Genomic DNA, 14,093 nt, shown 5'->3' on the forward strand with positions numbered 1-14,093 from the left:
GCTTGGCTCTTGACTTCCAGAAGGCAGCAGAGAGGGACACTGTCCTGCGTTTGGCCGCTGCTCCTCTGACCTTTGCTGAGTGCTGGGCACTCCTCCAAGGGACAGGGGGGCCTGGTGGTCTGTGAGTTTGGGCGCCCCCTACAGCTCAGGAGACATGGACCAGCATCTGGTCTTGTTTCCATGTGCCTAGAAGCCACATCATTGAGGCATCAGGAAGGTAAAAAACCCAGGGGCCCAGCCAAGCCCTAAGCCTGGCCCCAGACAAACCCTGGGACCTATCCAGAAGAGAGAGGGCGGAGCCAGGGCTGCTTCTGCCCAGCCCCTCTGCCTCTGTCCTGCCATTCCTTCAACACCCCACTTTTCCAGGGGCACTTTTGAGCAGGCTCTCCCTGGGGGCTGCTGAGCCATACCACTTTTCTCTGAGAAAAGGTCCTTGGTTGGGTCAAGGTCCTTGGTGGAGTGAGGAGTCAGGGGCTCTGTCTTAGGGCGTGGCTTTCCCTGCCTCTGCCTGGGCAGCCTGCTTCGGCCTCTTGTTGTATGTGGATGTTTATTACAAGTGGCCTTGTGTCAGGCATGCTCAGCTCCCCACCTGGACACACACTCACCAGTGGCCTTTCAGTGTAGCGGGAAGAAGCCAGTGTCCCTGGGTGTGAAGTTCGCACTGATGGGCTGGGGCAGGGGCCTGGGCAGGCGGGGACAGAGTTGAGGATTTCCTGGAGTGCAGCAACAGAGGAGGTGTGGAGGAGGTCAGCAAAGGTCCCAAGTAGATTTTCTCTTGAAATGAAGAATCCTTAGACAGCTAAGAATTCCCTTCCCGTTCCTTCCTGGTCCTGGAGACCTCCAGGGGACTGTTTTCGTATTTCTCTCCTGGTGTGGGTAAAGGGACAGCTACAAACCAGGTCACCACCCTCAGAGGCTGAGCCCTGTACCCACCCCAGCACAGCCACCTCCACCACACCCTCGGCTCTGGGAGAGCCAGCTTTGCTGTTCCCATTGTGACAGCGGTGGTAGGCCAGACCCACAGGGCAGTCGGAACAGCATCATGGAGCTTGCCCCTCCCTCAGCCTGCCCACCTCTCCCTGCATCCTGAGGCCAGTGGCCCCTGGGCCTGCACAGATACCTCATCATCCACCCGCTGCCCATCCCCATCCCTGTCCCCCAGCAGTGGGGGCCTGCAAATCTAGTGCCGAATGACTATGTCCAGATTGGTGACGATGGGTGTTGCTGTTGTTTTTGTTGTCGTTTGTGAACGCTGTGATGCTGTGTGTCCAAGTGGGCAGCCACCACCTGGCCCTTCCTTGGGCGCCTCCCCCTGAGAGCTGTCAGGACCGCATCTGTCCTCACCCTGTGGGACCGCCTGCCCCTCCCTCCCTAGCCCTTCCAGCCTGGGCCACACACACACACACACACACACACACGCGTGTGCGCGCGCGCACACATACATCTTACCTCTCATGCGTGTTTTACATTTTGATGTTCAGAGTGGCTCACTGGCTGGGAGTCCTTACCTCGGGGAGAGGGGGAGGTTGGTTCCTTGGGGGGGCCAAAGAAGGCAGGGAATGCCTGGAGGGTAACTGGGGGGGTCACTGTAACCCCCGCTCCCTCCAGAAACAGCTGCTTCTCCCCCCATCCCAGGGTCCTGCCCCCAACCCCCCAAAGAGGTGGCCCTTGTTTACAGTGAGGACTCGGTCACTGTGTCTCTGTTCCCTGAAATATAAACTGTAGCGACCCCAGACTGTAGAGATTTTTATGTGTTTGGATACATCTGCTGTGTGGGAAAAAAAAACAAAACTACAAAAACCCTAATTTTGTACATATTGTATTTTTACTATTGAACAATGTATTCTAGTGGCTGTTCATGCTCTGAGACTTCAGTTACTGAGACATGAATACTATCCATGTAATAAGCACTTGCCTGGAATAAAGTATAAAACCGAAATAAACCTGCACTGAAACCCGAGCTGGAGCTGCTAGTCTGCAGCATCTGGGTCATTTTCTTGCAAAAGAAGGCACAGGCCTGTAGCGAAACCCAGCAGTAGTGGTGAGATCACCTGCTTCAATCCTGTATGCTCAGCAAGTCCTCAGGCAGCTCTGAAAATGGCAGTTCTGGTTGGTCTTAAACTTCTGCAAAGCTGACTCCGTCTCTACCTGAGGTGGTTGGTTAGGGGTTATCCTTGAGGAAGAGGAGGTGGTTGCCACAATGTCTTGTGTTCTCTGAAGAAGGGTTGACCTCAAGAACGTTCAGGCCAGACATGGTGGCTCACACCTGTAATCCCAACACTTTGGGAGACCGAGGCAAGCATATCACCTGAGATCAGGAGTTTGAGACCAGCCTGGCCAACATGATGAAACCCTGTCTCTACTAAAAATACAAAAATTAACTGGGTGTGGTGGCTGTAGTCCCAGCTACTCAGGAGGCTGAGGCAGGACAATTGCTGGAACCCGGGAGGCGGAGGCTGCAGCGAGCCAAGATCGTGCCACTGCACTCCAGCCTGGGAAACAGAGCGAGACTCCGTCTCAAAAAATGTTTTAAAAATTAAAAAGAAACTTCTGAATCCAGCCCTCCCCACTGCGCCTGCCCTTTTCACTTGTGAGACGCGGGCTCCCTCTGCTGGTAGCTCCCGGAAGAGCTGGGTCACTTCCATTGGCCTACTAGTGCCGCTTTAGGGAAGGGGTAGGATTAGGGTTGACCCTTCCTGGGTGCACACTCAGTGCCAGGTTCTGTGCCCACTGGGAACACAGATGAAGACCCTGCCCTGGCAGTGATGACTTGGCTGTCATCTGAGGGCTGTCACTAAATCTTTAGGAAGAAGCTGTACTCAAAGGACACCCCCCCATGCTGGGCGCAGTGGTTCACACCCGTAATCCCAGCACTTTGGGCGGCCGAGGTGGGTGGATCACCTGAGGTCGGGAGTTCAAGACCAGCCTGACCAACATGGAGAAACCCCGTCTCCACTAAAAATAAAAAATTAGCTAGGTGAGGTGGCACATGCCTGTAATCCCAGCTACTCAGGAGGCTGAGGCCGAATTGCTTGAACCCAGGAGGCAGAGTTTTCAGTGAGCTGAGATTGCACCATTGCAGTCCTGCCTGGGCAACGAGAGCGAAACTCCATCCAAAAAAAAAAAAAAAAAACACGAGCCCACATCAAAGATAAAATTTAAGAAAAAGATAGATGGTGAGAAAATATAAAAATATATATATATATATATATATATATATATATATATATATATATATGAAACCAGGTGCTTCCATTACCAGCTCCTGCTCTGTGAGAGAAAACCTGACTTTGCAGAGTGTGAAGCTTCCTTGAGATGGTGTGTCAGGAGCCCACTGTGCTGCTTGCTCTTCCTGCCCACGGCTGACCCATCGTTTTGGCTGTGGGATCGCCTCTGGTCCTAGGATCCCTAGTCAGGGGGAGGTGGGCAGGATGGAAGTGTGTGAAGGAACTGGGTTACTCCCAGGCTAGGTGAATTTCCTTTAGGTGGTCGCAGCGAAGGGAATTCTGATTCCTGCAGGCAACAGACTCAGCTGGGGTGTGGGGGGTGTTCCCCTGAAGGGCTTCTCAAGTTCCCCGGCCCCAGAGCTCTCTGCCTCAACTGCTTTCTTTCTTTGGGCAGCTCTGGCCACGAGTCTGTGTTCTGTCCTGAAAGCTGGGTTCAGGGCTAGGTGCAGTGGCTCAAGCCTGTAATCCCAGCGCTTCAGGAGGCCAAGGTGAGAGGATTGCTTGAGGCCAGTGTTCAAAGAGCAGCCTGAGCAACATAGTGAGCCTCTGCCTCTACCTTCCCCCGCAAAAAAGAAAATTAGCCATGGTGGTGCACCTGTAGCCCTAGCTACTTGGGAGGCTGAGTCGGGAGCATCGCTTCAGCCTAGGAGTTTGAGGCTGTCGTTAGCTGTGATCATGGCATTGTACTCCATCCTGGGAGAGACAACAAGCCTCTGTCTCTTTCTCTCTATATATATTTAAAATAATATATGTAGAGAGGTTCAGCCTGCTAGGACCACGGGCTAGGGTCTTCAGCTTTGAGTGAGTTGACAACAGAAACTAATGTCCAGGAAGCCAGTGTCCTCTAGAATGAGAGAACATGTTGGGTGGCTGGTGTCCTCTCCCTGGAGCCATCAATGATGGAAGCAGTAGCGCTCACGCTGGGGAAGAGTGGGAAGAGGTGGAGACCTGTCACAGCCGGGCCAGTCCACAGCTCAGCAGGGTCTGACTCCTGACGCTCTGCTCAGCCTCAGCCTGATCCAGGCCTCTCTGAAGGGGGAGAGAGCCACAGCCATGGGGGCGGCTCCTTCACCACTGGCTGCAGCGGCCACGTCAAGGCCCAGTTTCTCATTGCAGCCTGGTCAGCAAGACAGGCAGGAGGTAGGGCTGGGACAGGGACCTTCTCTCATCCACAGGCTGGAGGGGCCAGAATGACTCTTGAGGTCCCCTCAAGGGCACTGAGTACCTGAGGTCTGGCTATCACCCCGAGTTCCTGACCAGCCCATACACCCCAGGCTGGAGGCTGGAGTGCCGCTGTCTTGGAAACTTTTGTTCTTTCTGCCATCCTTGCCTTTGGGGGCTGCCAACTGTGGAGCTTAAAGAGGCACACAGTATTATGTCCAGTTGCAGAGGCTCAAGTGTTGACAAATGCTGTTTATTGGTCTGTTACACAGAAGAGTATAGTTTCTGAGGCAAAAAACATACACACTCTGCTCCTCACAAAACCACTGAGTCACTAGGGCAGGCACACAACGGCCACACGTGCTTGGTGGAGGCCAAGGACTCATGGACAACAAGGATGGGCAGTGGGGCGGTCTGGCCCCCAGACAGGCTGTGCAGTGCCCGGGGCAGTGTGGGGCGGGCTGTGCTGGATGTACAGGGGGCCGGGGGCACTGTGTCATGTTTCTCAGATGCAGAAAGGCTGCCGGGCTTTGGTGGCTGCTGGCAGGCCCCAGCCCAGGGCAGAGCCTCCAGGTCCCAGGGCAAGGCCCAGCCAGCACATACTGGGGTGGAGGAGGAAGTGGGGATGGAGAGCAAGCAGCATGCCTAGGCCTGGGGGCAGGAGCTATGCCCTTCCTGGCACCCCCATGTACCAGCCCCTGCAAGGGAGTTTCTGGGTTCCTAGGCCTCCTGGCATCCTGAGAAGCATGTGGAAGGCAGAGCTAGCCTTGCTTCTCACCAGGGACAGACAGGGACACTGATGCATCCCCTGCTTCCCTCAGCCCCAGGGAGGTGGCAGATGCCTGTGACAGATGGACGGCCCTAGAGCTGTGGCCTGTCCCTGAGAGGAGGCTGTGACTGAACTGTTCCCCACACAGTCACCCTGGGACCCTCAGAGCAAGTGCTCCGGCTGCATTCCAGATCATCCACTGGCAAGAGCGCCACTCACGCAGTTTTCAGAGAAGTATCTTAATGCAGAACACAAGGTGGGGTGGCAGGAGTGAGGCCATACAGAGATGCAGAGGTACACTGGACAGAGCCAGGAGGCCTGGGGGGCACCTCAGGTGGCCAAAGGCAGTGGCAGTGCTGCTGAGGTGGGCTGCTCCCACCCAGGGCCCACATTTTCTGACTGCCCCAGACTCTCAGGGGAGGGGCCCAAAGGAGGCCCAGGTCTCCTGCACCCAGACACGTGCCCTCACCAGCAGCAGTTCTGGCTGCTCCAGCTGGGGCTGGTGCACACACAGTATACTGGGAATGCAAAGGGACTGTCCGAAAGGACACAGTACAGAGCCTCTCGCCCTCTGCCACCTCAGCTAAGCAGGGCCTAGGCACTATTGCCCCTGTTAATCCTATGGGCCCAGGTTCACTCACGGGCAACAGTCCAGGCTGAGGGTGCAGGTGGCAGTGGGGCTATTCCCAGATGTTTGAGAGGGGAGCAGAGTAGGTGTGTCCCTCAAGGTGGCTGCTCCCTGAGGCTGACCCCTCCCATCGCGGCCCTGATCCAAGGGCATCCTGGCCCCTGACTTGCCCTGCGGGGTCAGCAGTGCCGGGAGTCGGACCCCAGGCTCACAATTGCTTTGTTAGGAACAGAGCTGAGCAGGTGGGGTCGGTGGTGGCACAGCTGTCTTGGCTGTGGTGGCCCTGCCCCTCTCCCTGCCGGAGCCCAGGGCCCAGTGTCCAGGCTCTGCACGGCTGTGCCTCCCGGCCCAGCTCACTTGTTCTCTATGAGCATCTGCACCTTGTGGACGAGGTCCCGGGCAATCCGCAGGATCTCCTGGGCATCGTGGTGCTCGGCACGTTCTGGGGGAAACGGGGAGAGCTATAAGGAGGCCCAGAGAAAGGGCAGCAGGCTCGGAGGTGACCGACTGCCCCGCTGTCTCCATCTGCTCCGTTAGATTCCTGACATCCCTGCCTTTGGGGAAGGGCCCTCAGAATTCCTGAGACCCCTGCAACTCTGCCGGGCAGAGGTGATGCCTCCACACCCCTACTAAGGGCAGCCAGGACGGCTGGACCAGCTCGTACCATTGAAAAACTTGATGATGTCGGTGAAGTCCATATTATTGTCGCGGATGATCTCTCGGTAGGCCTCCACCAGGGCCAGGGCGATGAACAGGACGAAGTGCTCCGATGAGATGTGCCTGGCTGCCCAGATCACCTCCCACACCGCAAACACATCCTCGTACAGCAGTTCTGGGGAGAGTGAGGGGCCGCCGCTCGCCTCGCCCAGCCGCATGCGGGTAAAGGCTGGGACTGGCTGGCTTGGCCGGCTGCTCATGGGCCTCCACATGGAGACAGGTGAGGAATCAGAGCTTGAGAGGCCAATGTCGTGGGATTCTCGCCACGACACAGAGCCTGGCTCAAGAATGGAGGTGCTGTACCCCACACCAAGGCCCATGCTTTTCTTGGGTCACGTCTGCACACTGCGCCTGCTGGTGGCCGAGCATCTCGACTGCCGCAGGCCTCCCAAGTGTTGGGATTACCGGTGTGAGCCACCGCACCCGGCCTAATTTTTTCTTTTTCTTTTTTTTTTTTTGAGACAGAGTCTTGCTCTGTCTCCCAGGATGGAGTGCAGTGGCTCAATCTCGGCTCACTGCAACCTCCACCTCCTGGGTTCAAGTGATTCTCCTGCCTCAGCCTCCTGAGTAGCTGGGATTGTAGGCGCATGCCATGCGCAGCTAATTTTTTTTTTTTTTTTTTTTTTTTTGAGACGGAGTTTCGCTCTTGTTACCCAGGCTGGAGTGCAATGGCGCCATCTCGGCTCACCGCAACCTCCGCCTCCTGGGTTCGGGCAATTCTCCTGCCTCAGCCTCCCGAGTAGCTGGGATTACAGGCACGTGCCACCATGACCAGCTAATTTTTTGTAGTTTTAGTAGAGACGGGGTTTCACCATGTTGACCAGGATGGTCTCGATCTCTTGACCTCGTGATCCACCCGCCTCGGCCTCCCAAAGTGCTGGGATTACAGGCTTGAGCCACCGCGCCCGGCCTGCGCAGCTAATTTTTGTAATTTTAGTAGCGACTGGGTTTTACCATGTTGGTCAGGCTGGTCTTGAACTCCTGATCTTGTGATCTGCCCACCTTGGCCTCCTAAAGTGCTGGGATTACAGGCGTGATCCACTGCGTCCAGCCTAATTTTTTCTTTCTTTTTTAAAAATTAAAGACAGATCACACACACACACACACAAAATTAAAGACAGGGTCTCGGCAAGGTGTGGTGACTCACGCCTATAATCCCAGCACTCTGGGAGGCTGAGGCAGGTGGATCACAAGGTCAAGAGATCAAGACAATCTGGGCCAACATGGTGAAACCCTGTCTCAACTAAAATACAAAAAAAAAAAAAAAAAAATTAGCTGGGCATGATGGCACCTGCCTGTAGTCCCAGCTACTTGGGAGGCTGAGGTAGGAGAATCGCTTGAACTCTGGGGGTGGAGGTTGCAGTGAGCCAAGATTGTGCCACTGCATTCCAGCTTGGTGACACAGCAAGACTCTGTCTCAAAAAACAAAAACAAAAGCAAATCAGACAGGGTCTCATGCTGTTTCCAGGCTGGTCTCAAGCTCCTGGGCTCAAGCTGTCCTTTCATCTGGGCTTCCGAAAGTGTTGGGATTGCAGGCGTGAGGCACTGTGTCTGGTCAGTGAGCATTTCACAACACGTAGGCCCAGGTAGCCACAGTTATTAGTCTGGGGCTGGGTGGGGCCCAGGGTACTGGTGGTGTTTTTTAAAAATCTTTCTTTAGTTTTTAATATTCTCTTATCCAAACTGGTGGTGTTTTTAAACCTCCCCAGATGGTTCCAAGGTACAGTCAGGATTGAGAACTGTTGGCTTTGGGAAAGAGGGATGTCTCACTGCCCCTGGCCTCAGCCCCATGGTCCAACCCAACTCTTACCTCTCTTAAAATCCAGCAGGAACCAGCGGTAGCAGAAGTAGAAGTGGGTGTAGTCTCCATTCTGATGCATCAGCTCAAACAGCTCGGAGTCCAGGATCTTATGTGGGTGGGAAAAGAGAGAGAGACTGAGCCCTGAGCCGATGCTGCCTCTCTGGCGACCACCCACCCTTCATGCCCAGGGACATGGGATCCTCAGAGCTGGCAGCGGGCCTGTCCTGCACTGTGCCCCGAGGCGCGCTCTCCCAGCGTCTCCCTGTAGAGGGTGGGTTGCTCCCTGCTGCCCCTTCCGTCACCTGCCTCTCTGGGCTGTATTGTGTTTAGAGTTACACGATTTTTTCGGTATTTGATGTCATTGGCAACCCCTACTATTTGCCAGAGCTTTCATGGGAATGAGCATTCACACACTCCTCCTCAATTTGTGACATTGAGATTATGTGTTTTCAAATGAAAGAAGTTGACATGTCAGGTGTTTCTGGAATGCTCCCTGGCCTTCCTGTGGATGAGGGGTGAGCCCAGCACTGCTTGCTCGTGTGCCCATGGATGCCACCAGCCTCACCTGGATGAGGGAGCGCATGTTGGCAAAGTGGGCGTCCATGGCACCCCCGTTGGGGAAATTCTGGCTCATCCTCTTCATGAGGTGGCTGAAGCAGCTGTAGGCCAGCTGATCTGAGGGAAGACAGGCGTGAAGCTGACAGGGCAGGGGACTCGGGGACAGGCCAGCTCCCATTCCCGCACTTCCAGACCTGGCCACCCTCTCTTCCCTTCTCCAGCCTACACAGCCCAGTCCCAGCATCATTTTGGAATCCTCCACGTCCCCCAATCCCTCACCGTCATCGAGGGTGACCAGGAGAGGCGCCAGCAGGTCGCACATGCCCTGCACATAACCCACGTCCAGGTGCTCCCACACGTAGCTGGAAGGCAGGGACAGAGTCACTGGGGCTGTGCCCTGCCCTCCCCTCCCTCGGGATCCCTGGGGAGATGGCCTCCGGAGCCACCTGCTGCCCGGAAGTCAGCCTCTCCACAACCCTAAGCCATGAACTGTGCACCCCACTCACAGAGAGACAACAGGGAAAAACCCATGGCCCCCAAGGCCTTCAGGCCTGAGAGACAGGGCTGTCATGCTGGGTATGCGGGGCGGGGTAAGGAAAAGCTTCCTGATGAAGTGCTGCTGAAGCTGAGGTCTGGTAGACCTCTAAGAATGAAGAGGGGTGGGGGAGGGGGACTTCAGGGAAAGAGCCTTCAGGCAGAGGCAGCCAAGTGTAATTCAGGAGCTGGAGAGAGAAGCAGGGCACCTTCCAGACCTAACGTTTCAGAGTAACGGAGGCGGGGCAGGGTCCGCCCCACCCTGGGCCCCGCACCGCAATGCACCTGCACATGATGTCTCTGAGCCTCTCGAGATTGGGGGGCGTGAAGTACCAGTAGTTGCGGTCACACCTCTGCACATCCTTATCTATGCGGTGCAGGTTTAAGGCCACAGTGTCCAGTAATTCTATCTGGAAGAGTGGCAGGCCCTCAGGCATGAGACTGGGCAGCCCCTCCCAGGCTGGGGGCAGGAGGTGATGTCCCAAGAAGTGCAGCTGAACACGGACCCCAGAGACCAGGGCCAGTCCTCTGGGGATGCCGAGAAATGGGCTCAGAACTCCCTTCCAGGGCAGACAGGGCATCCCACCCTCCACCCAGCCAGCCCTTCCCCAGCTCTGGGATGGCAGGAGGGTCTTGGGGCGACGGGGAACAGCGCCTGGGGAACTTATACGCACAGTGTAGGCAGCCGCACACACAGCCGCGAGCTCCTCCCCTGCCTCCAGCTCTCCGGCCTGAGAAGGCTTCTCCTGGCTGGGATCCTGGGGCCCCGAGAAAGTGTGAGCTGTAGGGCCGGGCCCACTGGAGCCTTCCTCCCCACCACCGTCCTCCTCTTCGAAGCCCACGCTCTGCCCCTCATCCAGGCTTGACTGGATGCCCGAGGCCACGGAGTAGTTGCGAGAGGAGGGCAGTCCTGAGTCTGGAGAGTCAAACTCCACCGAATGCTGCTGCTCCACCTCGGCGGTGCCCGGAGTCCTGGCTCCTGCTTCCTGCTCAGGCTTTGGTCTGGAATCTTCAGGGTCCTGGAGCCCCGGGGGCTCCAGATCATCCACAGAGACAAACACCTGGTGGGTGAACACATGGCGGCGCCTACCTGCACTCCAGCACCTTCCCACAGCCCGCCCCCCTCCTCAGGTCAGAACGGAGCTGGAGTGCAGAACTCCATACCCCGCTCCCCACCACAGCCTCCAACACTGTCGCCACAGAGCACCAAGCCAGCCTCTGACCCAGCCACCAGGCAGAGAGAAATAAGGCTCTGGTCAAACATGAAGACCCTGTCTCAGCCCTGCCTGTGTGAACAGCACCAGGTCTTCCTGTGGCTACTATGGGAAGAAGGGGGACTGGAGGACGGAGCACTCAGTGGCCAGCTTGAGCTAAGTCTCCTGCCACGAACGCCTAAAGTCCCGAGACCAGGAGAACGTCCTCAGTATTTTGGAGTGGCTGCCAGGACACCCTGGTGGGGAGAAGGCTAGAGGTTTTAGGAAGAACAAGCTTTTCCTTATTTTCAGTATTGAATGGTCAACAGGACCAGACAGGAAAGTTCTGTAGCAATACCTACTCAGTTTCGTTAGCCTTCGGGCACTGCGAGAGGTAAGAAGGAAAAGCAAACATTGGACCTACTAGAAACCGTCTAGCACCACGGACAGGACACAGGAAAGGAAGAGACACAGGCAGAAAGAGATGTTTTGGATTTTTCTTTCTCTGTTTTGACCATGTAGAGAAAGCGATGCTGAAAGTGGTTTCTACTATGGGCAGGAAGCATCAAGTGCTGGGTAGGGCCAGTTTGGTGGCCACTGAATACTACCAGCGAAGAAGGCCGCTGCTGTCGGTGAGCTCAGCAGCTGGACACCCAAAGCCACAGAGAGGGAAAATGTGATCCTGAATAGGGAATTAAGAACAGAGCTCATGGGAAAGGAGAATGTGCCTAGTCTATTTCTTTTTTCTATTTTTTAAAATTCATTTATTTCTGAGGCAGGGTCTCACTCTATGGCCCAGGCTGGACTGCAGTGGTGGGATCATAGCTCACTGCAGCCTCAACCTCCATGGCTCAAGTGATACCCCCACCTCCGCCTCCTGAGTAGCTGGGACCACAGGCACACACCACCACACAGGCTCATTTTTGCATTTTTGAAGAGACGGGGTTTCGCCGTGTTCCCCAGGCTGGTCTCGAATTCTTGAACTCAAGCAATCCTCCCACCTCTGCCTTCCAAAAGTGCTGGAATGACAGGCGTAAGCCACCGTACCTAGCCGGTTATATTTCTTTGTCTTGCTCAACTTACGTTTTCTGTCAATGTTAGTAAGGATCTAGTAAAGTAACAAGAATACACATTATCTAAAGAGGCAATTTTGCTGGGCGCGGTGGCTCACGCCTGTAATCCCAGCACTTTGGGAGGCCGAGGCGGGTGGATCACGAGGTCAAGAGATCGAGACCATCCTGGTCAACATAGTGAAACCCCGTCTCTACTAAAAATACAAAAAATTAGCTGGGCATGGTGGTGCATGCCTGTAATCCCAGCTACTCAGGAGGCTGAGGCAGGAGAATTGCCTGAACCCAGGAGGCGGAGGTTGCGGTGAGCCGAGATCGCACCATTGCACTCCAGCCTGGGCAACAAGAGCGAAACTCCGTCTCAAAAAAAACAAAAAAAAAAAGAGGCAATTTTAAAGGAAAAAATTAGCAAAAGTGTCCTTAAAAATGAAACTGAATCAGTGTTGGATGGGCCAAGCAGTCATAGTTTAGTACTTGCTGTCTGAAAGGCAGGAGTGATGCCTGAAAGGGCTACAGCCTCCCCTGCTCTGAAGGGCTCCCCTCCCTCCCCTGCTCTGAACCGGCTCCCCTCCCTGCTCTGAACGGGCTCCCCTCCCCTGCTCTGAATGAACTTGACATAAAGTGGTAGGCAACATCCTGGGGGAGCAGGGATCTTGCCAGTCGACACCCATGGGGCCACTCTACGGGCTCCTGTGTTCTCAGGCCCCCAGATCTCAGGAAGCCCCTACAGTCAAAGAATATGGGTGGAGAGGGGAAACTGAGACCCAGAGACGGGAAGTCCTTGCCTGGAGACATTCATCCTGTCTGCAGTGATCTGGGATTAGAACCCAGGGCTGACCGTTGCTAGCCTTGAGAAGGAGCCTCCCTCAGTCCCAGTAAGTCCATCTTGCCCTTCAGTTGGCTGAAACTGAGCAGCACGCACTATCTCACTTATTCCCACCACACCCAGAGAAGCAGGCAGCCAAGGCACAGAGGCACAGTCAGCTGTTTTCAGTCGGAGAAAATGAGACACAGACACACTAGGCCTCTCTCTCAGGACCCCACCCGTTCCCAGAGGCCAGGCTGGTGCTCAGGACTGTGCATGAAACGCTGGTGGGCCTCGGGACCCCCAGCCCGCCTGGGCCCGTCTGGCTCACGTCGTTGCTGATGGTGGAGTCTCGGTGGATGAGGCGCTGCACGTGGCTGTCGATGCTGCTCCCGGAGGAGAACTTGGTGAGCGTGGCTGGGTGTGCCTCCCGCTCCCGCTGCCTCACCACCACCTCGCAGGCCTTCCACTCTGCCAACACTTGCTGGTACCTTGCTGCCACCGCTGCGTCCACCTGTACTCAGACCACACCGGGACCATGGGGGAGGTGCACCAGGCCTCCTCCTCAGGAGCTGGGCCTGCACCGGAGCTTGGGTCCTGAGTCTCAGAAGCTAGGGCAGCTGGAGACTCAAGATGGGCCTCAGGGTGAAGACGGTGGCGCTGCCCTGCTAATGCTTTCCCCTGCCACACCTCTTTCCAGCTGGGAAGGGGCTGAGGCTTCCAAGGGCCCCTCCCTGGCATCCCTTTGCGCAGCTCCCCATCTCACGAGCCCCTCGGGACAGGCTCCCTTACCTGTTCCATCTCCTTCTTGCTCATGCCGAACTTGTAGTGGCCGAGCAGAAAGGGCCAGACGTCCCTGCGGATCTCGTGCTGCACGCCCCCGTAGTACACCTGCCGCAGCAGCTCCAGCTCCTTGTAGTTCTGGGGGGACCGCGAAGCTTGACTGTGCAGCCTCCAGGCATGGGGATCCAGGTGGGTGAGCCCCATCCCATGGAGAATGGGCCGTGGTGGCTGCTGAAGCCCAGGCAAAGCCTGCTTTGGCGTGGCCACCTCCTCCCATGCCTTGGTTCACAGCTGGATGAGGTCTCGTTCTGCTCGCCTTCCTTACGGGGCAGGAAGTGCAGCCGGGAGAGACACAAAGCTTTGCCCAAAGTCATGGGGCGATGAGGAGGCAGCTGGTCCCCTCCTGGGTCAGCCCCATGCCCATCTGCATGGGACTCCGCAGGGAACCCGGTCACTCCATAGTGTTGGCCATACCCACTGCCATATTTTACCCTGACTCCCGTCTGGTCCACGGTGGGCCATGCTGCCCTCACTCCTGCCCACCCCAGCCCTCGGCCTGGGGCCCCGGAACCCCAGGGTGGGCACCTTTTTGTCCTTCTGGTACTTGCTCCACACGTCCTTGGTGAGGCCTCCGGAGGCCCCTGGGGGCCGGTCAGGTGGGATAATGCTGTGGTGCACCAGCGCTGACAGGTGGGTCCGCACCGTGTTCAGGTGACGGCAGTGTGCCAGCCCTGCAGGGGCAGCGGCAGGCTGGGACCCGGGCTGCCCACTCCTGCCTGCTACAGCCCGGCTCTCCCCCACTCACAGCCCGGCTCTCCCCCCACACTCACAGCCCGGCTCTCCCCCC

At 56.4% G+C, this 14,093-nt stretch overlaps 1 protein-coding gene across 4 annotated transcripts in view; it reads right to left on the reverse strand.

Annotated features, from left to right (window-relative positions):
* Positions 1-4,613: 4,613 nt before the first annotated feature.
* The window catches only part of SGSM2 (small G protein signaling modulator 2), a 48,337-nt gene continuing 38,857 nt past the window's right edge, over positions 4,614-14,093 (reverse strand). For 3 of the 4 annotated variants that reach the window (XM_037743155.1, XM_017541633.2, XM_017541632.2), the window contains 10 exons: positions 13,832-13,977; positions 13,256-13,384; positions 12,795-12,977; positions 10,070-10,456; positions 9,681-9,805; positions 9,141-9,223; positions 8,869-8,978; positions 8,313-8,409; positions 6,450-6,617; positions 4,626-6,227 (listed from right to left, as the gene is read on the reverse strand). In XM_037743155.1, coding sequence (XP_037599083.1) covers positions 6,139-6,227; positions 6,450-6,617; positions 8,313-8,409; positions 8,869-8,978; positions 9,141-9,223; positions 9,681-9,805; positions 10,070-10,456; positions 12,795-12,977; positions 13,256-13,384; positions 13,832-13,977 — 1,517 coding nt within the window. In that variant the 3' untranslated portion in view covers positions 4,626-6,138. Of the gene's footprint in view, positions 6,228-6,449; positions 6,618-8,312; positions 8,410-8,868; positions 8,979-9,140; positions 9,224-9,680; positions 9,806-10,069; positions 10,457-12,794; positions 12,978-13,255; positions 13,385-13,831; positions 13,978-14,093 lie in introns of all 4 variants that reach the window. The other variant, XM_037743154.1, reaches the window with a different exon arrangement.

Source organism: Cebus imitator, unplaced genomic scaffold, assembly GCF_001604975.1.
Source record: "Cebus imitator isolate Cc_AM_T3 unplaced genomic scaffold, Cebus_imitator-1.0 Scaffold136, whole genome shotgun sequence".
Lineage (NCBI taxonomy): Eukaryota > Metazoa > Chordata > Mammalia > Primates > Cebidae > Cebus > Cebus imitator.